General features: G+C 43.9%; 1 protein-coding gene across 2 annotated transcripts in view; it reads right to left on the bottom strand.

Annotated features, from left to right (window-relative positions):
• Window positions 1–1,148: 1,148 nt before the first annotated feature.
• ppp2r5eb (protein phosphatase 2, regulatory subunit B', epsilon) overlaps window positions 1,149–25,801 on the bottom strand; it is a 33,619-nt gene continuing 8,966 nt past the window's right edge. Inside the window, exons 1-13 of one of the 2 annotated variants that reach the window (XM_070445150.1) lie at window positions 21,836–21,975; window positions 12,847–13,043; window positions 12,493–12,594; window positions 11,638–11,730; window positions 11,370–11,500; window positions 11,208–11,267; window positions 10,765–10,873; window positions 10,495–10,548; window positions 10,309–10,377; window positions 9,814–9,915; window positions 2,009–2,136; window positions 1,731–1,832; window positions 1,149–1,406 (exon numbers count right to left, since the gene is read on the bottom strand). In XM_070445150.1, the coding sequence (XP_070301251.1) occupies window positions 1,307–1,406; window positions 1,731–1,832; window positions 2,009–2,136; window positions 9,814–9,915; window positions 10,309–10,377; window positions 10,495–10,548; window positions 10,765–10,873; window positions 11,208–11,267; window positions 11,370–11,500; window positions 11,638–11,730; window positions 12,493–12,594; window positions 12,847–12,972 (1,176 nt within the window). In that variant the 5' untranslated portion in view covers window positions 12,973–13,043; window positions 21,836–21,975 and the 3' untranslated portion in view covers window positions 1,149–1,306. Of the gene's footprint in view, window positions 1,407–1,730; window positions 1,833–2,008; window positions 2,137–9,813; window positions 9,916–10,308; window positions 10,378–10,494; window positions 10,549–10,764; window positions 10,874–11,207; window positions 11,268–11,369; window positions 11,501–11,637; window positions 11,731–12,492; window positions 12,595–12,846; window positions 13,044–21,835; window positions 21,976–25,801 lie in introns of those variants that run through there. The other variant, XM_023994418.3, reaches the window with a different exon arrangement.

Genomic DNA, 25,801 nt, shown 5'->3' on the forward strand with positions numbered 1-25,801 from the left:
TGCCTTTCCTCTCTCTGCCCTGCCCTCACTCCACAACTAAAAAAAAGATCTGATGGTCAAAGAAGCTTAATCAAAAAAATCAAAAATGAGAGCTAAAAACCAAGAAGGAAACAAAAAGAGAAAAAAGAAAGAGGGGAAAACACTATCATAAATACCAGTAAGTCTTACCTTTTATAATACCTCTTATATACTGGATACTCCTCGACTGTTCCTAAGCAAAAATATATGCTAAATTACTACAAGATACAAGATATCAGTGTACTGCATATAATAACAATATACAATTTTGAAATACTGTGAAGAGTACACCCGGGACGGATGCTCCTTTTCACAATAGGAGAGTTTGGCGCTTCTCTACAGCTCGCAATCGTTTTACTTTTTTCGTATTTGCTGTGTGGCTGGAGGGTACCAGTGCCAGACTGATACCAGGCTGCCTGGTACTGCAGCGTCAAAGTCCACAAACCCAAAGAGAGACAACTGAACTGACAGAAACCAATCAATCATTGGGGAGCCAGATGCACACAGATAAGTGAACAGAAACAAAATGTGGAAGTGGGGAGAAAATGGTGCGAGAGGGTGGATGTAAGTGTGTGTATGAAGACCTTCCCTTTACCGTTTCTTTTTAACTCCCTGTACATACAGGCCCTTAACATGTTTGCCTCTTGGAGGAAGGGTCGAGAAAGACGAGGGGTTCAATTCATTTCCTCATGGCTAATGGGTCCATAATACTAGCTTAGCTTGAGCATGGAGAGAGGCAGGTCAGGAGGGGTCAGAGGCTGGTCCTTACGGAGGGAAGGGGTGTCCTCTTGGTCAGGGCGGAGCCTCCCAAGTATCTCACTCAGTCAGGACGTCCCACACAGGGAGAGAGGTACAGAAGCACCACAGGAGACAGAGTGAAAGAGAGAAAGAGCATGGGTTTGTAGAGATGGAAAATGGGTTTGTATTCAGGGAAAGTGGGGTTCTCAAAGGGCAAGGTTAAAACAATCTTTTCTTTCGCTGTAGATTTTTTTCCAAGAAGAGTTCATTTCAAGTCCTACTGTCCAATGTCTTTTTTTCCCACACAAGTTCTTTTTCTCGTTTTTTCTTCCTTTTTTTAATAATTTTTTTCGCAGTAATATCAGTTTAAGGGAAAAAGAAAAAGTTATTTACAGTGATGTTGAAATAATGAAACAGACGTGTGAATCTACCGTAAAGTAAGTCGCACAATACAGAAAAGGGAAAAAAAAGAAAAAAACCACGGTTGCTCCATGTCGTTCCAGAGGGCGCGCTCCGGTGGACATGGATGGGAGGGGAGTGTGGCGCTTCGTTAAGTGGGAATGATCCCATCGCTCCTAAGGCCCCTCTTCAGCTCCAGGTCCCCCAGCTTCTTCCAAAGCTCCTCCCTCTCCTTCTCTTTCTTCTTCTCACTGCAGACAGTACAGATCACACAGGGGGGGAGGGGGGACTAGCTGCAGATTACTGAGAGATTACTACTGGGTTTACCACCACAACAACTCTTGGCCAAGTACCACCCAATCAAAATGTCTTATGCTGCCAGAGTTAAGAATCACAATATTACACACACACACAGTATATGAGAGAAAGTGAGATTCTGTATATAAAAAACTGTAAATGTTTGGTATGAACCCGTGTAGTGAGCATGGCCTATACGAGTGAGTGGGTGTTTAAAAAACTACAACAGTGCTCTGACCACACCACATACGATCCTTTAGTGATGCTGCATATCTTACCGCTGGCGGTCTGACTTGTAAGTAGCTGTGAGTTCATCAAACAAGGTACTGTTCATCTCCATGAAGGCTTTTAGTACGTTGTACACCAACGCCACTATCGCCCTGCAAGAAAAATGTAAAACATGTAAAACACAGCCAACATGAACTCTTTTACACTTCATTTTTTCTATAATGAGCCAAGAGTCTAAACAATATACAACCAAATAAATACAAGAAGATAAATCAAGTTTTCTGATTGGATAAATCTATGTGTGAGGGGTGTGCTGAGGTGGACTCACGGGTTCCAGTGCTCTTTGGAGATCCTGTAGAGGCTGGCGAACATGATGGGCAGGATGACGCTGGAGTTCTCCTCGATCAGACTCATGATGTACTCATTGTTCCAGTAGTACAGGGCCCTCTCCGCCACCTGCCAGGGACAGAAACACACAGAGATTGAATACAAACAGCCATTGAAAGATGGTTGCAATTTCAGTTTAATCCACCAGAAAAGACAGAACAAATAATACAAACAAATATTGTGGTTCAACTCAACAACAATTTTTTTGTAAATTATCTCATGAATAGGACTTGTGGAGTTGTCACATATGCAGCTAAAGACCAAAATTGGTTAAAGAAAATTGTGATGAGTAAAAAAGTATACCAGTTACCAAAAAATGTACGTGTGCACTATAGATTGAAAAAGAGTTTCCATGGCACATGGTTTATGAACTGATATGCAAAACAACACTGGATTCAACATTGGAATTTTTCCATTTAAATTATACCTTGTGTCTGGATATCAATCCAGACACAATACCGCATAATGACAATGCAAAAACATTTTTTTAGAAATATTGTACATTTATATATATTTTTTTTAACAAATAATTTATTTATATAAGTATTCAGACCATTTATTATGAGACTCGAAATTGAGCTCAGGTGCATCCTATTTCCATCGATCACCCATGAGATGTTTTTACAACTTGATTGTAGTCCCGTGTGGCTCAGTTGGTAGAGCATGGCGCTTGCAACGCCAGGGTTGTGGGTTCATTCCCCACGGGGGGACCAGGATGAATATGTATGAACGTTCCAATATGTAAGTCGCTCTGGATAAGAGCGTCTGCTAAATGACTTAAATGTTAGTCCAACTGTGGTAAATTCAATTGATTGGACATGATTTGGAAAGGCACACACCTGTCTATATAAGGTCCCACAGTTGACAGTGTATGTCAGAGCAAAAACCAAGCCATGAGGTCGAAGGAATTGTCCATAGAGCTCCGAGACAGGGTTGTGTCAAGGCACAGATCTGGGGAAGGGTAACAAAACGTTTCTGCAGCATTGAAGGTCCCCAAGAACACTGTGGCCTCCATCATTCTTAAATGGAAGAAGTTTGGAACCAACAAGACTCTTCCTAAAGCTGGCCGCCCGGCCAAACAGAAATCGGGGGAGAAGGGCCTTGGTTAGAGGTGACCAAGAACCCAATGGTCACTGACAGAGCTCTAGAGTACCAATGTAGAGATGGGAGAACCTTCCAGAAGGACAACCATCTCTGTAGCACTCCACCAATCAGGCCCTTATGTTAGAGTGGTCAGACGGAAGCCCCCCAGTAAAAGGCACAGGACCGCCCTATTGGAGTTTGCCAAAAGTCACCTAAAGGACTCTCAGACCATGAGAAACAAGACTCTCTGGTCTGATGACACCAAGATTGGCCTGAAAGCCAAGCGTCACGTCTGGAGGAAACCTGGCAACATTCCTACGGTGAAGGATAATGGTGTGGGGATGTTTTTCAGCGGCAGGGATTGGGATACTAAACAGGATCGAGAGAAAGATGAACGGTGCAAAGTATAGAGATCCTTGACTGGATCTCAGGTTCGCCTTCCAACAGGACAAAGACCCTAAGCACACAGCCAAGACAACACAGGAGTGGCTTCGGGACACGTCTCTGAATGTCCTTGAGCGGCCCAGCCAGAGCCCGAACTTGAACCCGATCGAACATCTCTGGAAAGACCTGAAAATAGCTGTGCAGCATGGCTCCCCATCCAACCTGACAGAGCTTGAGAGGATCTGCAGAAAAGAACAGGTCCAGGAATGGCTGAAGAATTGCAACATGTACCGAGCAAACTCTGCAGATAGCACTACAAATGCTGCAGACATTTTTTGGTACCCTTCCCCAGATCTGTGCCTCGACACAATCCTGTCTCAGAGCTCTACGAACTCCTTTGACCTCATGACTTGGTTTTTGCTCTGACATGCACTGTCAAGTGTGGGACCTTATATAGACAGGTGTGTGCCTTTCCAAATCATGTCCAATCAATTGAATTTACCACAGGTGGACTCCAAGTTGTAGAAACATCTCGAAGATGATCAATGGAAACACGATACACCTGAGCTAAATTTGGAGTCTCATAGCAAAGGGTATGAATCCTTAGTTTGAGTTTGAGTTTATTTTTATTTTTACAGGGACAGTGCACATTAATCAACGTTTCAGTAAAAGTGCCGGTTTTAGCCAGCCGGCTAATTTTCAACCGCAGTCCCTGGGCAGGTTATTAAAAACAATTACAATATAGACAATAGCAACATAGAACAAGACATAGCATACAGACATAGAAACATAGGACAAGCAAGACGTAGCATACAGACAGAGCAACATAGAACAAAAAGCAACAAGACAAAATTCATAAAAGCAACAAAGTGTTTCCACACCTCACAAGTTACAGACAACAGACATGGAAAGCGGCAACACACAGCTAGGGACCATGTTCACAAATCTGATTGACCTTTAGCCATGTCTTCAAGCATTTTGTGAAAGTGTGATATGTGGTGCAGTTATGTGTGTCTGATGGCAGTGTATTCCAGACATGGGAAGCTCTCACAGAGAATGCAGATTCTCTGTGAGCCATTTAGGATCTTGAATACAAGACATGCGTCGGTGTATTGCACAAGATTTTCCCAACTCAGGAGCTCATGCTTTCTGAGGATGTAACAGTGATGATGGCTATTGGGCTTCCTATCAAGCACTTTGAGAGCCTGTTTGTAGACAGACTGAATAGGTTTTAATGTTGTACAGCAAGCTTGGGCCCAACTAGTCAAGCAGTATGTTAAGTGGGGGAGTATCATAGATTTGAAGTACAGTTTTGCTACCTCTGTAGTCAAACAATTTCGTATAAATCGGAAATTAGCTAGGTTGAATTTGGTTATTTGAATTACCTTTTGCACATGCTTTTTAAAAGAGAGGTTGGAATCAAGTATGATGCCAAGGTACTTAAAATCAGATACCACCTGGAGCTTCTCCCCTGACACATAGACATCTGGCTCAGTAGCATCTGTTGCCCTCTTTGTGAAGAACATGCAAACATTTTTTTTCACATTGAGATGCAAACACGAGTTACTGAGCCACTTTGTAACCTGGACCAGTACAGTAGTGAGTTCTTGTGCAGCTTGTTGTTTGCTCTTTGCATGCACATATATCACTGTATCATCTGCATACATTTGAACTTCAGACCCAGTACAGACAGAAGGCAGATCATTAATGTACAGGCTGAACAGGAGGGGCCCCAGTATTGACCCTTGGGGCACGCCCACATCATAGCTAAGAGTGGGCGACAGCTCATTGCTCACTCTGACACACTGAGTTCTGCCTTCAAGGTATGATTTCATCCATCTCAAGGCATCGGGGGAAAAGTTGAACTTGGACAATTTTGTGATGAGAATCTCATGGTTAACAGTATCAAAAGCCTTACTTAGGTCCAGAAACACAGCCCCAACAACGCCCCCTTTGTCCATCTTGGACTTCACATTTTCCAAAAGAAAGCAGTTGGCCGTTTCTGTGGAGTGTTTCGCTCTGAAGCCAAACTGCATGGAATGTAATGTGAAGGGGCTGTTGTTGAGGTGGGCAATCAGTTGTTCTGCTACACACTTTTCAGCAACCTTTGACACCACAGGTAGTATACTAATGGGCCTGTAGTTACTCACGTCAGCAGGGTCGCCTGATTTAAAGATGGCCGTTATTATRKCCGACTTCCATACCCTTGGAAACACACCGAGACCAATAGATGTGTTGGTGACCTTAGTAATGGGGCCAATGAGTGACTCTTTGTAGTTTTTAAGAAAGGTAGAGTCCATCCCAAACACATCTTTAGCTTTAGAGTTCTTTAGTGAGCTAATCACCTTGTCCACCTTTGACTCAGAAACCTCCCTTATGATGAAGACAGGTTGAGCATCATTTACTCGCACTGAGCCCAAGAAACCAGTGGAGGGGTTCTGTGTCAGTACCCTGACAGAGTCAATAAAGTAGGAATTGAAGGCTATTGCTATTTCAACTGCATCCTGTGTTAGATTGTTATTCACCATGATTTCTAGTCTTTTTGCAGTGTTACTATGGTCTTTCCCTGTTAACTTTTTTAGATTCTCCCAGATCAGTTTAGAATTTCCCTTTGCTTCACCAATTATGTTAATAAAAAAGTTTGCCTTGGCCTGTCTGATTTCTTTCATCACCTTATTTCTCAACATGGTAAACCTACGTCTGTCATGCTCTGATTTGGATCTTAGTCAGGTCCATAAGTATTTGGACAGTGACACAATTTGCATAATTTTGGCTCTGTACGCCGCCACTATGGATTTGAAAGGAAACAATCAAGATGTGCTTTAAGTGTAGACTTTAATCTTCAATTTAAAGGTTGTCAAAATTATTGTATGAACCGTGTAGAAATTAAAACAATTTTTATACATAGCCCCCCAATTTTAGGGGTTCAAAAGTCATTGGACAAACTAACATATTCATAAATTAAAATTTTGAGTTTTAATACTTGGTTGCAAATCCTTTGCAGTCAATGACTGCCTGAAGTCTGGAACCCATAGACATCACCAGATGCTGGGTTTCTTCCCTGGTGATGCTCTGCCAGGCCTTTACTGCAGCTGTCTTCAGTTCCTGCTTGTTCTTGGGGCATTTTGCCTTCAGCAAGTGAAATGCATGCTCAATTGGATTCAGGTCAGGTGACTGACTTGGCCATTGCAGAACATTCCACTTCTTTGCCTTAAAAAAGTATTGGGTTGCTTTCGCAGTACGCTTCGGGTCATTGTTCATCTGCAGTGTGAAGCACCATCCAATGAGTTTTGAAGCATTTGGCTGAGTCGGAGCAGAAAATATAGCTATAAAAACACTTCAGAATTCATCCTTCTGCTTTTGTCAGCAGTCACATCATCAATAAATACAAGGGAACCAGTTCCATTGGCAGCCATACATTCCCACTCTTCACAGATGAGGTGGTATGCTTCGGATCATGAGCAATTAATTCCCTTCTCCATACTCTTCTGTCCATAGGATGTTGTTCCAGAACTGTACAGGCTTTTTGAGATGTTATTTGGAAACTCTAATCTGGTCTTACTGTTTATGAGGCATACCAATGGTTTACATCTGGCCAACTGTTGTGAAGGGGTTTTTCTTCACCAGGTAAAGAATACTGTCCACGACAGTTGTTTTCCGTGGTCTTCTGGGCCTTTTGTTGTTCCTGAGCTCACCAGTGCGTTCTTTCTTTTTAAGAATGTACCAAATAGTTGATTTGGCCACACCAAATGATTTTGCTATCTCTGATGGGTTTGTTTGGATTTTTCAGCCTAATGATCGCTTGCGTCACTGGCAGTGACAGATCTTTGGACATCATATTGAGGGTTAACAGCAACAGATTCCAAATGCAAATGCTGCACTTGAAATCAACTCTAGAACTTTTATCTGCTTACTTGTAAATTAACTAATTAGGGAATAACACACCTGGCCATGGAACAGCTGAGCAGCCAATTTTCCAATTACTTTTGGTCCATTAAAAAGAGGGGGACCACAAATAAAAAATGTTGTAATTCCTACACCGTTCACCTGATTTGGATGTAAATACCCTCAAATTAAAGCTGTAAGTCTGCACTTCCAGCTCATATTCATTATTTCATTTAAACTCCAATATGCTGTGGTTGACAGCTAAAATAATAATAACTTGGTCAATATCCAAATATTTATGGACCTAACTGTATGTAAAATAAGGTAAAATAATATTTATGCATTTGCAAAAATTTCTAAAAACCTGTTTTATGGGGTATTGTGTGTAGATTGACGGGGGAAAACTCCTCCCGGAGTCGCCTCTTCACTGTTGACGTTGAGACTGGTGTTTTGCGGGTACTATTTAATGAAGCTGCCAGTTGAGGGCTTGTGAGGCGTCTTTCTCAAACTAGACATTCTAATGTACTTGTCCTCTCTACTTGTCCTCTAATTTGTGGAATTTCTTTCCTTCTTAATGCATTTGAGCCAATCAGTTGTGTTGTGACAAGGTAGGGTTGGTATACAGAAGTTAGCCTTATTTGGTAAAAGACCAAGTCCATATTATGGCAAGAACAGCTCAAATAAGCAAAGATAAACAACAGTCCATCATTACTTTAAGACATGAATGTCAGTCAATACGGAACATTTCAAGAACTTTGAAAGTTTCTTCAAGTGCAGTTGCAAAAACCATCAAGCGCTATGATGAAACTGGCTCTCATGAGGACCGCCACAGGAAAGGAAGACCCAGAGCATACCTGCTGGCTGGCAGAGGATAAGTTCATTAGAGTTAACTGCACCTCAGATTAAAGCCAAAAAAATGGGCCAAGAAACACGAGCAATGGACATTAGACTGGTGGAAATCTGCCCTTTTGGTTTGATGAGTCCAAATTTGAGGTTTTTGGTTCCAACCGCTGTGTCTTTGTGAGACGCAGAGTAGGTGAACAGGACAATAGGCAAGCAGCTTGGTGAGAAGGCAACAACTGTTGGCGCAATATCAGAAAATGGAAGAAGTTCAAGATGACGGTCAATCACCCTCGGTCTGGGGCTCCATGCAAGATCTCACCTCGTGGGGCATCAATGATCATGAGGAAGGGTGAGGGATCAGCCCAGAACTACACGGCAGGACCTGGTCAATGACCTGAAGAGAGCTGGGACCACAGTCTCAAGAAAACCATTAGTAACACACTACGCCGTCTGGATTAAAATCCTGCAGGGCACGCAAGGTCCCCCTGCTCAAGCCAGCGCATGTCCAGGCCTGTCTGAAGTTTGCCAATGACCATCTGGATGATCAGAGGAGGAATGGGAGAAGGTCATGTGGTCTGATGAGACAAAATAGAGCTTTTTGGTCTAAACTCCACTTGCCGTGTTTGGAGGAAGAAAAAGGATGAGTACAACCCAAGAACACAATCCCAACCGTGAAGCATGGAGGTGGAAACATCATTCTTTGGGGATGCTTTTCTGCAAAGGGACAGGACGACTGCACCGTATTGAGGGGAGGATGGATGGGGCCATGTATCGCGAGATCTTGGCCAAACACCTCCTTCCCTCAGTAAGAGCATTGAAGATGGTTTGTGGCAGGGTATTCCAGCATGACAACGACCCGAAACACACAGCCAGGGCAACTAAGGAGTGGCTCCGTAAGAAGCATCTCAAGTTCCTGGAGTGGCCTAGCCAGTCTCCAGACCTGAACCCAATAGAATCTTTGGAGGGAGCTGAAAGTCGTATTGCCCAGCGACAGCCCCGAAACCTGAAGGATCTGGAGAAGGTCTGTATGGAGGAGTGGGCCAAAATCCCTGCTGCAGTGTGCAAACCTGGTCAAGAACTACAGGAAACGTATGATCTCTGTAATTGCAAACAAATGTTTCTGTACCAAATTTAAGTTCTGCTTTTCTGATGTATCAATACTTACGTCATGGAATAAAATGCTAATTAATTACTTAAAAATCATACACATGTGATTTTCTGTTTTTGTTTTAGATTCCGATTCTGACAGACTCTACATGCTTTGTAAGTGGAAAACCGGCAAAATCTGCAGTGTATCAAATACTTGTCTCCCACTGTATATTTAGATTTTTTTAAACACTTTTTTGGTTACTACATGATTCCATGTGTGTTATTTAATAGTTTTGATGTCTTCACCATCATCAGTGTTGTGCTGTCGAGCAAACTCCTATGGTCATTGTCATGCCAAGATAACAATCATAGGAGTAGGCTACACAGCACAACAGTCATAGATATACTGAGATGAACCCTAAAAAACTGACAAGATGTGTTCTTCTGTGTAGACTGACTGACCTGGAAGTGTGGGCTGGACACGCATCTGGATATCTGTTTGAAGAGCGGCTCCTGGATCTTGACGAACTGTGTCGGCTCGATCACGTCTAGGATCTCCTCCAGCTCCCCAGGTACATCACCTGAGAACATACACAGTTACAAACACACACTTAACCCAGGTACATCACCTGAGAACATACACAGTTAAAACACACTTAATACCCAGGTACATCACCTGAGAACATACACAGTTACATACACACCCTAACCCAGGTACATCACCCGAGAACATACACAGTTAAATACACACCCTAACCCAGGTACATCACCTGAGAACATACACAGTTACATACACACCCTAACCCAGGTACATCACCTGAGAACATACACAGTTACATACACACATGAGCAGGACAACACACACACATCCTTACTATCCAGGTACCACATCTAAACTCCCATTAACACTTCCCAGCAGCAGCAGCAGCAGGTGACTGCTCCAGCCCCAGTTAGGACAACGGCCAGGGCTCTTACCTCTTTTTGACTGCAGGTTTTTGGCCAGAACTTCAGTAAGCCCCTGATGACCTGTGATGAGAGCGAGAGATGGGGGAAGTAGATGAATGAATGGAGACAGTGAGAAATCCTGATCATTCAAAGTTCCTTCTGATTAGAGGGTTGGTGTGACCATGGGGGGGCACTTACTGGTTCTGTTAACGCTGGGTCTTTCTCTAGAAACTGTACAATGCAATACGCCAACTGGAAATAGGAGGTCACAATAAAGAAAAGAATGTGAACACATTGTCAATGTTATAGTTGGAAAATACTAATTAGGATCAACTCACTGGACAGAGACGTACAGTATTTGGGAGACAGACTCAATCATGTAGAACATTACCAACACTATCATGATTTCACACCTGGACATACAGACACACACACACACAGACACACACACACACACACAGACACTACCTGTGCGTGGAAGAGGGACAGACTCCTGACAGTGTGGAGGGGGATCAACACTTTGACCAGGAACTGTTTATGCTCTGCTTTGAGCGGCAGGGCAAAACCATTGATTATGCTGCAAGAGAGAGAGAGAGAGGAGAAAAGCAGAGCTAAGCCAGTAAGGCAAATTATACATGTCCATACAAAGAGGCCAGAATATACTATTGAGTCTACTGGAGAATCAAATGTTACCAAGACAGAGGCCAACATACATTAACGATCAATCGCTTTACATGGGCCAACAAATTACACAGGTACTGTAGCTACTTTATGCAAGGTAACCAACAAGCCTTAGCCTTGACTACAGTGCCCAGGGAGGATGAAGAAGTAAAACATGTTTTACTCCATTAAGACAGCGCCAGAGAACAAAGGCGTCAGAACTAACCACAGGTCAAACCAGTGTCACATACCTTCCCAAGATCTCCAGCAACTCAGCAACCCCGTTAAAGTGCTCAGTCTCATAAACAAAACTTTACGAGAGAGAGAGAGAGCGAGAGAATAAACCTTAGTGAAACATCCGTGAAAGTACCATGTCAGTATGAATATAGTGAGAATGAAGAGCGCCGTCTTACCGTAGAAAAATATTATTTATCTGTTTTCGTATAAAAGCCCTCAGCCCCAGGAATTTCCCATAKATTCTGTGTAAGACTGTTTTCAGGTAGTCTCTCTCCCGAGGGTCCTCACTGTCAAAGAGTTCCAAGAGCTACAGAGAGCGAGAGAGAACGAGAGATTAAACAACTACAAACTACTCAAACTTGTACAACATTAGTCTACATTTTTGAAGTGCATCTCTACAGCATCTCCAATGTAAAATAATAATAATTTTAAAACATCATTCACCTGTAGGACGAATTTCTGGTCTATGTACTTTTTGGCAATGCTGGGCTGGAATTCYTGACTCTCCAAGAATCGTATGAAGAACTCATACACCAGCTATGACACAGAGAAAGCGAAAGAGCGGTGGAAGAGGTTAAGGAACGGAGTCTTCATAACGCAAAGGTAAGGCTATGGAGAGACTGGAGCAGGACAGACTGGGAGGTCAATAGGTCACAGGAGGTCAAAGGTCAGAGGCACACCTTGGGTAGGGTCCTTATTACCTTTAGTGGTAACCAGGGTTACATGATGGCCAGGGGGGGAGGGGCTTATGACTGGGCGGGTTAATATAAATATTATTTAAACTGGTTAAATGAATTTGGCTGTTTTTGGAAATGTTATAAGATAAATACAATTAAATGAAAAGTTTTACCAGGAAGAATCTCCTTGAGATGTTCATCTCATTTCTAAAGGAGTCCTGGGAGGCACAGCAGCAGGTACACAGAAAAGGGGGTGAGAGATAGAGCCCCTGACACTAGACCTGTAGCCATACCTTAACCATACAAGGGACTGTCAGAGCCAGGACTTAAAGGGGAACTCAACTCAAAAACGATATATATATATTTTTTTTTTTATTGGTCCACTGTTGATACAGTCCCAAAATGTTATGCCTGTCAGCAGTCAAGTTTTCTAGATATTGGACTTTCAAGAAGCAAAGTGTCACCGGCCACATCATCATGCATTAAAGATAAACATCAAGATACCAAGGACTCCAGGTAGGTTTTTACAGAGGGGAACGACACTCAGTCTCCAATAGAAGGCAGTACACACACACGCACACACACACACACACACACACATCAATTGTAGCCTCAGTGTTACCTGTAAGTGTGGCCATGAGGCCTCCAGTGTGGGTTCATCCTCCTCTGGGTCAAACTCATTACTGTCACTGGGTGGAAGGGTCCGGAATATGTTGTAAGACACCTGGGAGACAGGACAGAGAACAATACACAATCAACTGACTTCCCTGAAGATTAAGGCAGTGGACATGTGAATGGAGTGAGTAATATGAAAATCTGTTTTATAGGCAACTCAGGCACTTCAACATGGATGTGAAACAGAAACGTTGATTAAGGTTCATTGTTGATAAATATGATAAATATTAACTTAAATTGGCTGGAAGCGAGTATATTTATGGCATGAGTGCATGTTCTGTTTAGTGTGTTGTAGCCTCACCATTTTGACCACCTCCGGGTAAGCCTGTTCTGTCAGGTAGCCCCTGCTGACGGTGACATAGTCCACCAGCTCGTTGAGCGTGGAGCGCTTGTACTCCTTCATCTTCAGGTCAGACAGCGTGTCCATGAAATCAAACACAGTACAGCACTGCTGCAGCTTCTTCAGGAACAGCTCCGGCTGCTCCGATGCCGGCACGTCTACACACAGGGAGAGAAAGAGATGTCAGAATAGGGAGACTTCTAGCAGAGAGGAAGAGGACAACATGGCAAAAACAGAGCAATCACATGAGAGGATACCTGAACAGAGCCCTGAAACCAATAATAAAAGAAAGCTGGAGTAGAGATGGAGACCTTTAATGAAGCATGTGACAAATAACATTTGATCATCTCTGTGCCCACACGCATGCACACACCACTTGACCCTACAGGTCACTCATCACTGCAGAATGTGGCTCTAGTCAACATGTATAAGAGTAACATCCACAGTAAACAGTGTAGCACAGGTAGAAGAACAAAGACCATACAGACCAGAGGAATGGGAAACTGATCAATAAAAATTTAATCATGTAAAGAGGTTTCCATCAGAGACCAGTTTGCCCAAGAGCTTCAACCAAGGCTATATGTACTAGTACTTATATCTAGGTAGTCTAGTCTTCTGAGTCTCCTACATAGTGCATTAGTCTGTTCCTGCAGTTTAAACAGGTGGTATAAAACACACAGGCAGTATTATTAAAAGTGACCTTATCATGGACCATCGCTAAGACACCAACTATCTACCCGGACTTCCTCGGCCAAGCTTCTGTCAACATGACATTACACAGGGCAATATCTCAGCCAGCCAAGCAGCATGGGTAAGACAGAGCACAGGAGAGGCCAGTGTTACAGAACAAGTCTACCAGGCCTGTAAAAGAATAGTAGCCTTGTAATCCTTTAGTGTGTTTACTGTATTTATACTTGGAATATCGTTTCCAACAGTAAAAGTAAAATTGCTGGACGTCTTTAAATGCCCAGTGGAGTCCAAATTCAGTTTCTGTGTTTTCTATCATATTGTACAACAGCCGATGAAACTAAAAAGTGTAAAAGTGTGACTTTTTAAATTTAAAAAATCAGAGTTACTTCCTGATAGCTGATGGTTGAAAATATAAATCTACACAGGACCTTCTAAAAAATCAGCAGTTTTGCATGGGTGGGAGTGTCGGCTTTCAACGGTGACATAACCATACGGTAAAATGGTTACTAGACCGATAACAAAGAGTTCCAAACCGCTCTGCCAATAACAGCTAGTTTTCAGTTTCCCCTTCCCACTCCCTTGACAGCCCTAGCAAAATTATTGCGTGATAAATAATTTTAGTAAAAAGCTAGTTTTGCCCATTTGAATGGAAATCTATTACATTAACGTACTTAACTGTTACCCAGAAATTATTTGACATCGATATAAAAATGGCTGCATTGAGCATTTGTAACCTTTATTTAACTAGGCAATTCAGTTAAGAACAAATTATTATTTACAATGATGGCTTACTCCGGGCGACGCTTGGCCAATTGTGCGCCGCCCTATGGGACTCCCAATCACGGCCGGATGTAATACAGCCTGGATTCGAACCAGGTACTATAGTGACACCTCTTGCACTGAGATGCAGTGTCTTAGACCGCTGTGCCACTCAGGAGCACATTTAAAAAGGACAAAACAAACGGTGCACATTAATGTTATAAACTTATCGTTAGGGCATCAATTCAGGCAATTTATCTCGAAATTGATATTTGTCCATATCACCCAGCTTTACATATCCAAACAGGTGTCTGACTTGGACAGGTTGCCTCTGACAATGTACCAATGCACCAGCTTACACGTCTGTAGAAGTTCCGGCGTCAGTTGGGATAGAGTACGAGTCGAAAATGGGACGCGTGTCACCGGTGACGTTGCTGCCATATACACTAAATGCCCTAGCTAAACATGAGCAAAATTTCTGCCTGTATTCCTGCCCCGCCTACCCCAAATCTTGATTTGCTGGGAGAGTTGTTGGTCTGATGGCGACCCTCCCTGGAACAATATTTTGTCCGATTTCGACATTTCCAAGAGAATCAGACATCACCCCCTGGCCTAATGCTCTTGTTCCTATACCAATCCAAGTTTAAATCACAGATAGCTAGGACCATCAGGGTGAGTGCGTGGTTAGTCTAGTACAATGCCTCTCCTGTTAGGTCTGCCCCACCGTGTGTGTGTGTGTGTGTGTGTGTGTGTGTGTGTGTGTGTGTGTGTGTGTGTGTGTGTGTGTGTGTGGTGTGTGTGTGTGGAGGGGTCTGTGGTAGGGTCTGGTGTAGGGTCTGTGGCTGCTGCCTGTCCCGTTCCTGGTTGGTTCATATAATTAGTGCACCAGTACAGTCAGTGATGGTCTTCCATCCAACCCCTGGGTATATAGGAGAGGAGTAGCATGTGAATGGCCTTAAAGGGAGCTATTAATAGAGCAGAGAGTCACACAGGAGAGAGTAATCCCTCCAGGGAGAAGGAGCGCCCGGCCGGGCCCAGCACACAGCCAACACACAAACGCTCTTGTGGTGCCATTAATCCAAGTGTTATTCATCAGTTGATGTGAGAAAGTCTCCTAGAAGAGCGATCTTGCAACTATTAACTTTGATAAAAAACTCAGCAAAATAGATAGGATCTTGGAAGCATGGAGAGTGAAACACCTGTCCATCTACAAGAAAATCACCCTGATTAAATATCTCAACTGCAAAATTTCTAGATAATTATTCATTGCTCTACCAAATCCAGGAGAATCCTTTTTGAAATGCAAGGAAAAAATATTTGGAATGGCAAACCAGATAAAGCTACAGGCACATTTACAGATTCAATTGGAAAGTATTCAGAACCCTTCCCTTTATCCAAATGTTGTTACATTACATCCTTACTTTAAAATGGATCAAATATTTTTTTCATCATCCATGTACACACAATAACCCATAACGACAAATTGAAAAGAGGTTTTTAGAATTATTGCAAACGTATAAAAAATAGCATAAAAACCTTATTTACCTAAATACTCAGACCTTTTGCTATGAGACTCGAAATTTAGCTCCGGTGCATTCTGTTTCCATTGACCATCCTTGGTAAATCCACCTGTGGTAAATTCAATTGATTGGACATCATTTGGAAAGGCACACACCTGTCTATATAAGGTCCCTCAGTAGAAAGTGCACGTCAGAGCAAAAACCAAGCTATGAGGTTGAAGTAATTGTCCGTAAAGCTCGGAGACAGGACTGCGTCGAGGCACAGATCTTGGGAAGGGTGCCAATAAAATGTCTGCAGCATTGAAGGTCCCCAAGAACACAGTGGCCTCCATCATTCTTAAATGGAAGAAGTTTGGAACCACCAAGAGTCTTCATAGAGCTGGCCGCCTGCCAAACGGAGCAATCGGGGGAGAAGGGCCTTGGTCAGGAAGGTGACCAAGAACCCTATGTCACTGACAGAGCTCCAGAGTTCCTCTGAGAAGATGGAAGAACCTTCCAGAAGGACAACCATCTCTGCAGCACTCCACCAATCAGGCCTTTATCGTAGAGTGGCCAGGTGGAAGCCACTCCTCAGTAAAAGGCATATGACAACCCGCTTGGTGTGTGCCAAACGGCATCAAAAAGGACTCTCAGACCATGAGAAACAAGATTCTCTGGTATTATGAAACAAAGATTGAACTCTTTGGCCTGAATGCCACGCGTCACGTCTGGAAGAAACCTTGCACCGTCCCTACGGTGAAACATGGTGGTGGCAGCATCATGCTGTGGGGATATTTTTCAGCAGCAGGGACTGGGAGACTAGTCAGGATCGAGGAGAAGATGAACGGACCAAAGTACAGAGAGATCCTTGATGAAAACCTGTTCCAGAGTGCTCAGGACCTCAGGCTGGGGGCAAAGGTTCACCTTCCAACAGAACAACAACACTAAGCACACAGTCAAGACAACACATGCGTGGCTTCGGGTCTCTGAATGTCCTTGAGTGGCCCAGCCAGAGCCCGGACTTGAACCCGATCGAACATCTCTGGAGAGACCTGAAAACAGCTGTGCAGCGACTCCCCATCCAACCTGACAGAGCTTGAGAGGATATGCAGAGAATGGGAAAAAATATCAAAATACAGGTGTTCCAAGTTTGTAGCATTATACGCAAGAAGACTCAAGGCTGTAATCGCTGCCAAAGGTGCTTCAGAGTAAAGGGTCTGAATATTATTTAAATGTGATTAGTCAGTTGTTTTTCTTCCTAAAAACTTGTTTTTGCTTTGTCAGTATGGGATATTGTGTGTAGATTGATGGGGGGCAATTTTTTTTAAATCCATTTTAGAGTAAGGCTGTAATGTAACAAAATTTGGAAAAAGTCAAGGGGTCTGAATACTTTGCAGATGCACTGTTTATAACGAAAATGGGTTTGGAGGGTTAAAACAATTAAATATTAAGTCATTAAACCCCTTTTAAAGCCTCCATTATACCAACATTATATCCTAATCCAAACTAGTTTTCCAGCAGGCTACTAAAAGAGGCCCATCCTGTTTAAGATTTGGCTCTTTGCCTTTTTGAAGATTGACAAAGGATCCCTGTTTGAAGTATCCTCCTTTTAAATGAAGCCATACAGAGTCGGCTACAATTTACATTTCATCCTCCAGAAAAGGCAGATCAAATATTACAGCAAATAATATGGCTAAACTCCAATTTACTGAAAACATTTTCAAGGGTATAATATTCATGAAGGACATTGTAAACAAGTAACATTTTCACAAAAGCAACTAAGAGGCACTTACTTAAAGAAGAAATGAAAGAATGAGTCTGTCTACTACGCATTACCACCCATTAAAAAACAAATGGCTTATACTTATTAGTATAAATCGAAGTCAACAGGTTTGACCGCAGTGCCGCATAGAATCCAAGTCCGTTGGGAAACAGGTCTCTGATCTACCAATACCTTGGCATCAGGTTTATGAACTGATATATAAAACAACAATCGACATCAATCCGTTCATTTAAATTTAAGCTATTAGATAAACTTGCCACAAAAACAATGCTCAACATATGGGGAATTAAACAGTCAGCCGCGTGCAGATTCTGCTATGAAGAAACAGACTCACCAGAGCATGTTTTCTGCTACTCAGTTTACAGGTCCATCTGAACCCTGATATGACATAAAACCACCATTCCTGGATCTGACTGAAAAAGCGAGCCACCGATGGACAGGAGCATTAAAGATGCTCTAGTGAGTGTTTCTTCGTGGCAGAGTCTGCACAAGGCTGACTGTTCAATTCCCCATATATTGAGCATTATTTTTGTAGCAACATTTTTATCTAATAGCTCGCTTTTGCAGTCAGATCCAGGAATGGTTTTTATGTCATAATATCAGGGTTTAGATGGACCTGCAAACTGTATTGTTAGGGGATCTGAAAACCCACGATCAGTCAATGGGAAATATCAATATGCTCCTGGGGTAAAGCACTTATCTTTGGGGCAATATCAGTAGAAATGTTACAAATAGGAAGGTTCAGGGCCCTCGTAAGACATCACAGTAAAATGGAGGGATGCAAAAGGAAATAGCAAAATGGTAGTGTACTGGGAAAGATGAACCTGTCTGTGGACATCTGAGGGTTGGGGTTAAGATCAAAATAAATGGTGGATTGGCCAGTCGGTGAAAATCTAAGACTTGCAGAAAGAGGAAATGAGGAATATATGTATAATTATTTATCTACATGTACAGTACATGTGAGCGAAAATCGCTGTAAGTACCAGAAGTGTTGTTGTCCGTTAATTTACTCCAATCAGGGAAGGGGTGGTAGGGTGAAAATAATAAAAATCCTAATAAATATTTTTTTAAACAGCACTGAACACGACAGCCCTATCCATAACAATACAGTATACAATGCCCAACCAGGAGTGAGCACACGGCTCAGTTGACCACGACAGACCATGACAGGGAGCATGTCCTAGAACGACATGGAGCACCCAGTCTTGGACAACACAATTGAGATACCAGTTCATCACAATACCGAGTACATTTCTCTGCCCAGCCCCTGGCACACACCAACACAAGTAAAGTCCACAATTCCAATGTGTAATAAAGTATGTATAGTTTAGAAAATAGGTGAGAGTCCAACCCATCCCTGTTAGACTACCCTAGTACAACCCTGGGCTGCTGGGCCCAGACTCAAACCACTGAAGAAGCATTCAGCAGGTCTCAATCCCAATTGTCCCAAAGAAACAACATAGGAAAGATCAGCATTCAGCACCATGTAATCTAGCCTGATTCCCTAACATTTACCTTCATATCTAAAATAATGACATCTACAATTCAGATGCTAAGCCCATACCAGCAGAACTGAGCACAGCAAACCACATCACCCTTCCCAGCCCCAGACTAGGTCAGCACTCTGCACAGAATAGTTCAGTCTAGCACACTCTGACAAGCCTCAGCACAGGGATGGGAGCATCATCACAGCTCCCCTGGCAGACTAAATAAAGACACTGCTGCTTAATTAATGTGCAGAAAGCTGAGCTTCTCAGAGAGAGAGAGAGAGAGAGAGTCTTTTAATGGCTCACCACAGGAAATGTTCAAAGTCAATTTCATAATCACTTAAAGCTGTTGAGCAGGGTGCAAGCAAGCCTCTCGTCATATCCAGATAACCAGGGTCCTCTCATAGGACATCTACTGATGAGAGACTGGAGCCTCAGGAACATCACGTACTCTAAAAGCTCGCACACATTTCACCCAATGTGGATCCAGCGGACGTCTGCCGATCGTTCAGCGCGCTGTGTTTTAAGGACCACCCGAGGTAGACGTCTGACTGGCGACATTTTCCCACGATTCTATATGTAAAATTGGTGCCCACTCGGTTCACAAATGACATCCAGATGTGCCAAGTACTCTCGGCCAGTAAACACTACTGGTGTCTGAGCCCTATGTGGAGACTTGGATTTGCTGTGCAATGCTGCTCTACCGCATGGTAATATGACATCAGTCATGATTGACATACCCATCTCAGCCCAATGTGTCGCAGTCCCCTTGTCCTGCCCAACAGTCACCTTTTTTACCTGACTGAAAAAGATAGGTTAAACAACGACACCTGCAGGCAGAGAAAATCCAATAGCAACGGCAGTAGCAACATTTCTAAGTACCGTACAGAGCACTCCGTAGTACCGTACAGAGCACTCCGTAGTACCGTACAGAGCACTCCGTAGTACCGTACAGAGCACTCCGTAGTACCCTGTTACAGAGCACTCCGTAGTACCGTACAGAGCACTCCGTAGTACCGTACAGAGTACTCCGTAGTACCGTACAGAGTACTCCGTAATACTGTAACTGGGAGGCCATCCCTGTAACTGAACGACCAGCAGTGTTAGTCATGTGATGCTAAAGCTAACAGACACTATGAGTTGAAATTCACATGGAAGTAACGCAAATGGACACTTTGCCAGGTCGTAAGACTCAAACCAAGTACTTTGCTTCAGGACTTAATAAAAACCCATCATCCGTGGAGTTTACTCAGAACGTAGCAGACTATTTATTCTTAGTGGTCACCATTTTTAGATGGAAACACAAATCCAGGAAGTGAGTGTAGGTATAGAGTAACAATTACGTCCCTCAGAGCAGCCGACACACACACACACACACACACACACACACACACACACACACACAGTCTGCCTGCTTGCTTGTCTAAGGGGAAAATCCCGGCCACACTATACACTCTGGCGGGCTTGGGTTACGGTTGCAGGAGAGAGTGAGCGGTTCCAACAGATGGGCTCAGCAGGTGACCAGGCCAACACTGTCAGAGACTGAAGGTCGATATGTATGATATGTACTGTATGTATACACAGGGAGGCAGACCATCACATCAACACTGTGTCAGAGATGGAGAACCACACACACCGTCTACATCGTCTCTGAGCTGAAGATTAGACAACAAACCAGGTAATGGTTGGTCGGAGTATGGTCTGGCAGAAACGCAACCAACTCTGGACCACAGGGATTAAATTCCCACCTGAGCACTTCCTGTTTGTGTGCCCATCTTTGAATCCATCTCATCATTCAGACTTTTCTATAATCAAAATATTTAATTCCTTTAAAAACAAGTTCCTACTACTTGTTAATTTAATCAACCAGTATGCTATACAATGGAATGACACCATGAAAGAAGTTGACATTATTTTCTGTTCTCTCTCTGTGTTCTCATATGGCAGCTTCAAGGAGCCTCATTATGAACTACACTGCCATGTACTGTCAATCATTGACAGATGTAATCACACTGTGCTAACTTTGCTCTCCACTATAGTAACAAGGCCGACGGAGTTCATACAAGTCATTTTAACTTTGGACATTGAAAGCCTCCCAGGCATTGTACAGCTACGGTCACCTCTTGGTAGCAGAGAGCAGAGTCTTTCTCCGTGTGCCTCCTTTCAAAGGCAGTGTGGGTAATCTGGGGCTGTCCATACAAAGGCACTCTTCACACACAGGGTCAGGTGAGAGAGGGCCAGCAGCAGCGTGCGCAGGTGAATCACATAGCAAGCATTCCACCAGCAATAGCCACCACACCACGCCCTTAACAAGCATAACTCTGAAAACCCCTGCAATCAGTGGCACTGACCATGACAACACAGTCAATATGCTGCCTGCTGTAACACCTGCCTGGCTACCACAACATCCTCTGGCAGACAGAAAGCCAACAGAAGGAAGGCTGCTGTATGGCGAAGCTACTGCACTGCTCATCCACAGTACTGCACATCTCTACAGCAGCACTCCTTAGAGATGATTGCTGCACAGGCCGCTCCACCCTTATCCTACATCTGACTTCAAAAGCTCAGTCAAACCGTCTTTCCATGTCCCCCTGCCATTACCACTCCATTTATATACTCTCCACTCAGCCCCACAGACAGACATACCAACACAGCCAGCCATGCCTCCGAGAGGGCCCTTAGTAGGTTAATTATAACACTCCTCCACCACCAGCAGAATCACGGACACTCACTCTCTGGTTTCTGTTCCTCTGTAGAGTCCACCAGCCCCAAAAAATATTCTGTTGGGGCAAAATTATTCAAATATTGATGGTGTGAAAAATAGTAGTTTGTTGTAGTGGGCACACACTCCCCCCTATGCTGCTTGTTTGGAGCGAGTGGGACTGGAAATCTATAAAGAGACAACTGGTGGATCAGGTTACCCCTGAGGGGAGGGCGTAGGGGGGAGAGGGAGCGTTGGGGGGGCCGCACTGACCAAACAGAGACCAGGAACCACCAGACAGAGGGGCTGGCAGAAGCTCTACGGCCAGTGCTGTTCCCCTAACTCCCCTTTCACCATGTCCCGGTCTTCATTCTATTTCTACTCCCCTCTTTTCTTTTCTTTTTTTTTTTTAATTCGGCTCACGAAGTCAGAGAGAGCGATCTGTCTTCCGTACTACACAGAGGTGGTCCTAAAAAACAGGCATCTCGCCAGCGCACATCCTTAACGTAGGCATCACTCCACCTTGAAGATTCCGGTAAACAGAGGGAGTCTCCACTCCACCTAGTAGATGTGGAAGGACGGGAAAGGGTTTGCCATGACCTGGCCAAGCGTTGGAAAATCCTCTTCGTCCTCCTCTTCCTCTGCCATGAAGCATTAGGACACTAATTCTTTCTTCAGGCTCCATGCCAGACTCATCACCACTCCCTCGTTCTCTCTGTCACTCTCACCATCCCTCTAACTTCCTGTGGAGACTCTTAAAGAGCTACCACAACAACTCTTGACTTGCACACTGAGGGAGACATCCACGCAGGCCTGGAACAACTACCTGAAACATTTAGGAATAAAAAGTCTCCCTTGTTGGGACCATGGGCTCTGCAGCCTAGCAAACTATGAATGCTTATTTCTATTGTCTTTGTTGACATGGGGTGAAAATCTGTCCCCTTTCCACCTTCAAGAAATAGCAAAAGAATTTAAACAAACTGAATCAACATAGGAGGCTCAGATCTAGTTAGTTACAGGAAAAACATATTTCCCTGGCTGTGACTAGCAGGTGAAGTCTGAAAGGCCACCCTCAGTCTCTTCACTCTCACTGACTGCGTACATAGAGTGCTCCTCAGAGGTCAGAGGTCAGTCAGTCGATGATAGATGAGGGCGTGTGGTGCCGCACGGAGGGTTGAGGAATCGCCAGTCGCCACCACATGGTTGGATAGAATAAGTGCAGCTCACCTAACACCAGGCAACTACACACACCTCCTCAGTCAGCCAACAGCTACTTCCTCCTGTTGTCTACATGGTCCCAGACGCGACTACAATCATTTGAAAATGCATCCTTCCTCTACTCCTTGTAAGTATTCCAAGTGTGCAAAGATCCAACATGAATTGAGAGGTGAAATCAGAAGGGTTTCACAAAGCTTTCATCAATCCAGTCATGTCAGATCTGTGATCACGTCACAGGATGGTAGATACCATTTCAATGTATTAAGGCTCTGCGTTTCAATGTGGTGATGTGCTCGTTAGAGCAATGAACGGGCATGAATTTAAGCCCGAACACCTACCCATGGCCACAACGTTCAGGCCTGATTGCTTCTACCAAATTTAAGGCCCAGCCCTGCCCGAAACCAGAAATAACTTCCTCTGTTAGTAAATCCATTTGCTGCTGCTCCTCTCTGTCACTCGCTCCCTGTGCTCTGCTCATGGCGGTTCTGAGTATCCATAGTAACGGCTCCGCTTGGGCTGCTCTGCTCAATGAAGAGACATGAGAGAGCAGTTAGCTGTTAGCTACTTTGTCACACTAAACTCTTACGAAACTCAAGGAACATTATTATTTTCTGTGAAATAATCTCTCTGGTCGTGAGGTTGAATCACTTCTGACACCATGTTATGATCTTAAACAGATATGACTGTACAGCACAGCACACGCAAATGGCTGAGCTTCAAAATGTTAGTATACCCATGCCCTGCCCGTACTGTTGTTATTGAAGAAAATAACAGGCCCTGCCTGGCCCTAGCATGATGTCGGGGTCCGTCGGACTCGGGGAGGGGAGCAGAGCTCATCCCCTTTAATTAAAGAGGAGATTACAGGTAAAAAGCTGTCACTAAAACGGAATCACAGTTTAAAAAGGCACTTACAAAGACAACAATATTTAGGTTTAACCATTTAAAATGGTGTCCAATATGAGGAAATCACAGTATGTCAGATCAGATTTGCGCCTTTTATTATGCAGGTGTTTATATAAGAACATGGATGGAATATAGTGCACATAGGGCACAGTAGTGCTGCCCGACCACATCCTCCTCACTTGGGCCTGAATGCAGAGCAAGACACACAGGCAGAACATAGTCAGAATGATAAAAGGCCAGTCACGCTCGAACTACAGGACGTCAACAGCAGACAGCAACTCACCTCGTCCTGAGAGAGGAAGAACAGAACATAACCTGAGCGGACTACTGCACCCTGCTCGCCCAGAGCTCTGCTGTGTTCTGCTCTGCAGCGGCACTGGCTGGTAATGGTGAAAGTGTGACTCATTCACGGGCAGGCAAGCAAACTAAAGAGTGGCCCTGAGTGGAGAAGAGAGAGGACAGTGAAGTGATGCCACCCACGCCCAATAGGGCACTCGCGTGGCAGACAGACCTTCAGGAGGGAGGGACACACCCTGGCTGAGGCTCTGGTTCCTGTCAGGCTGCATTCCGTCCGTCACTCTAGTCTCAACCTCTCTGTATAGAACCAGGCAGGCAGCAGAGGACTGACCCCACCTGTGAATCAGCAACAGGCTGCCTCCCTGTCTGGGCATGCAGTTCACATACAACCAGCAGCATGCATACACACTGGCGTATACGCCACACGAGCATAGAGCAGGGATGCAAACTGGTGACTGTCCAGTTGCATATAATTTGCATATTCTCAGAGAGTATCAAGTGCATAATACATAGTGGAATACTGTCAATACTCCTAACTTTCCAAATCACAATAGACAGAGAACATAGTGTCCTGGGGTAGAAAAGTGGGTTGTGCTCTTTGGTCTTGGTTTATGGTTTATCATGACATGATAAATCTCAGTCTCCCCAGACAGAGTTAGGATTTGCTTATTTTCTTGAGGAAATACATTTTCCAGTGGGTTTAATGAAGCATTGCAAGGTGAAGGTCAAGGCCTACCCATCTGCTAAATAAATTCTTAGCCAACATTAAGCACAACTCAGTCTCCTTTTAGTAAAATCTGACCTGTCAGTATAACTCACACACAACTCATTTTTAAGAAATTATTTTATTTTGAAGCTCAAAATAAACAGTAACAGGTTATCACTCACATCTAGCCTACTCTCACCTACAGTCCACATTTTAGCTTCCTTCCTTTTAGCTTCGACTAAAACTTATTTTGCTCTTTTTCTTTGTTTAGCTGTGTCCTGTCTGGCCTGCTTCTCCTCCTCCACTGCAGTCTTCCTGGTCTGTTGGGCACTGGATGTTGGCTAGCAACCATACCCCTCCCTCTTCATCAGGTTCTCCTGTCTCTGAGCTTTATCCTTCATTCCTGCAGTGCGGATGTTCTTAGAGTCCCTTGCTCCACTTGACATCATCTCTCTGGAACATCTGTAAGACTGTCAGACTCCTGGACCTGTGGATTTATTTGGTGGTATGAATTGCATTGAAGGTAGCCATGTTCATGCTCTTTTGATCTATGATGTCTCTGATCACATTAAACGAAGACTCCACCATAGGACCATGGAAGATTGAGGGAGACACTAGTATAATCTGGTTCAGGCCCCAACACTTGACCATGTTGTCCTCACCATCCTTGTAAGGGGGAAGGGTAGAGTCCACATTAAACTTCACGACTTCCAGTGGAAGCTGAAATCCGGATGGAACATCATCCTAGCAAGCCGCTTCAACAGGATGCCAGTCTGTGAATGGCCTCTCACCACTGGGTCCTGTGCAGAGAGCAATTGCAGGGTCATGCTGTCCAGGGGCATTTTCTTCTGCATGTAGGCTGCAGTTGTCATG

The sequence above is a fragment of the Salvelinus sp. IW2-2015 genome, linkage group LG9 (genome assembly GCF_002910315.2).
Source record: "Salvelinus sp. IW2-2015 linkage group LG9, ASM291031v2, whole genome shotgun sequence".
Lineage (NCBI taxonomy): Eukaryota > Metazoa > Chordata > Actinopteri > Salmoniformes > Salmonidae > Salvelinus > Salvelinus sp. IW2-2015.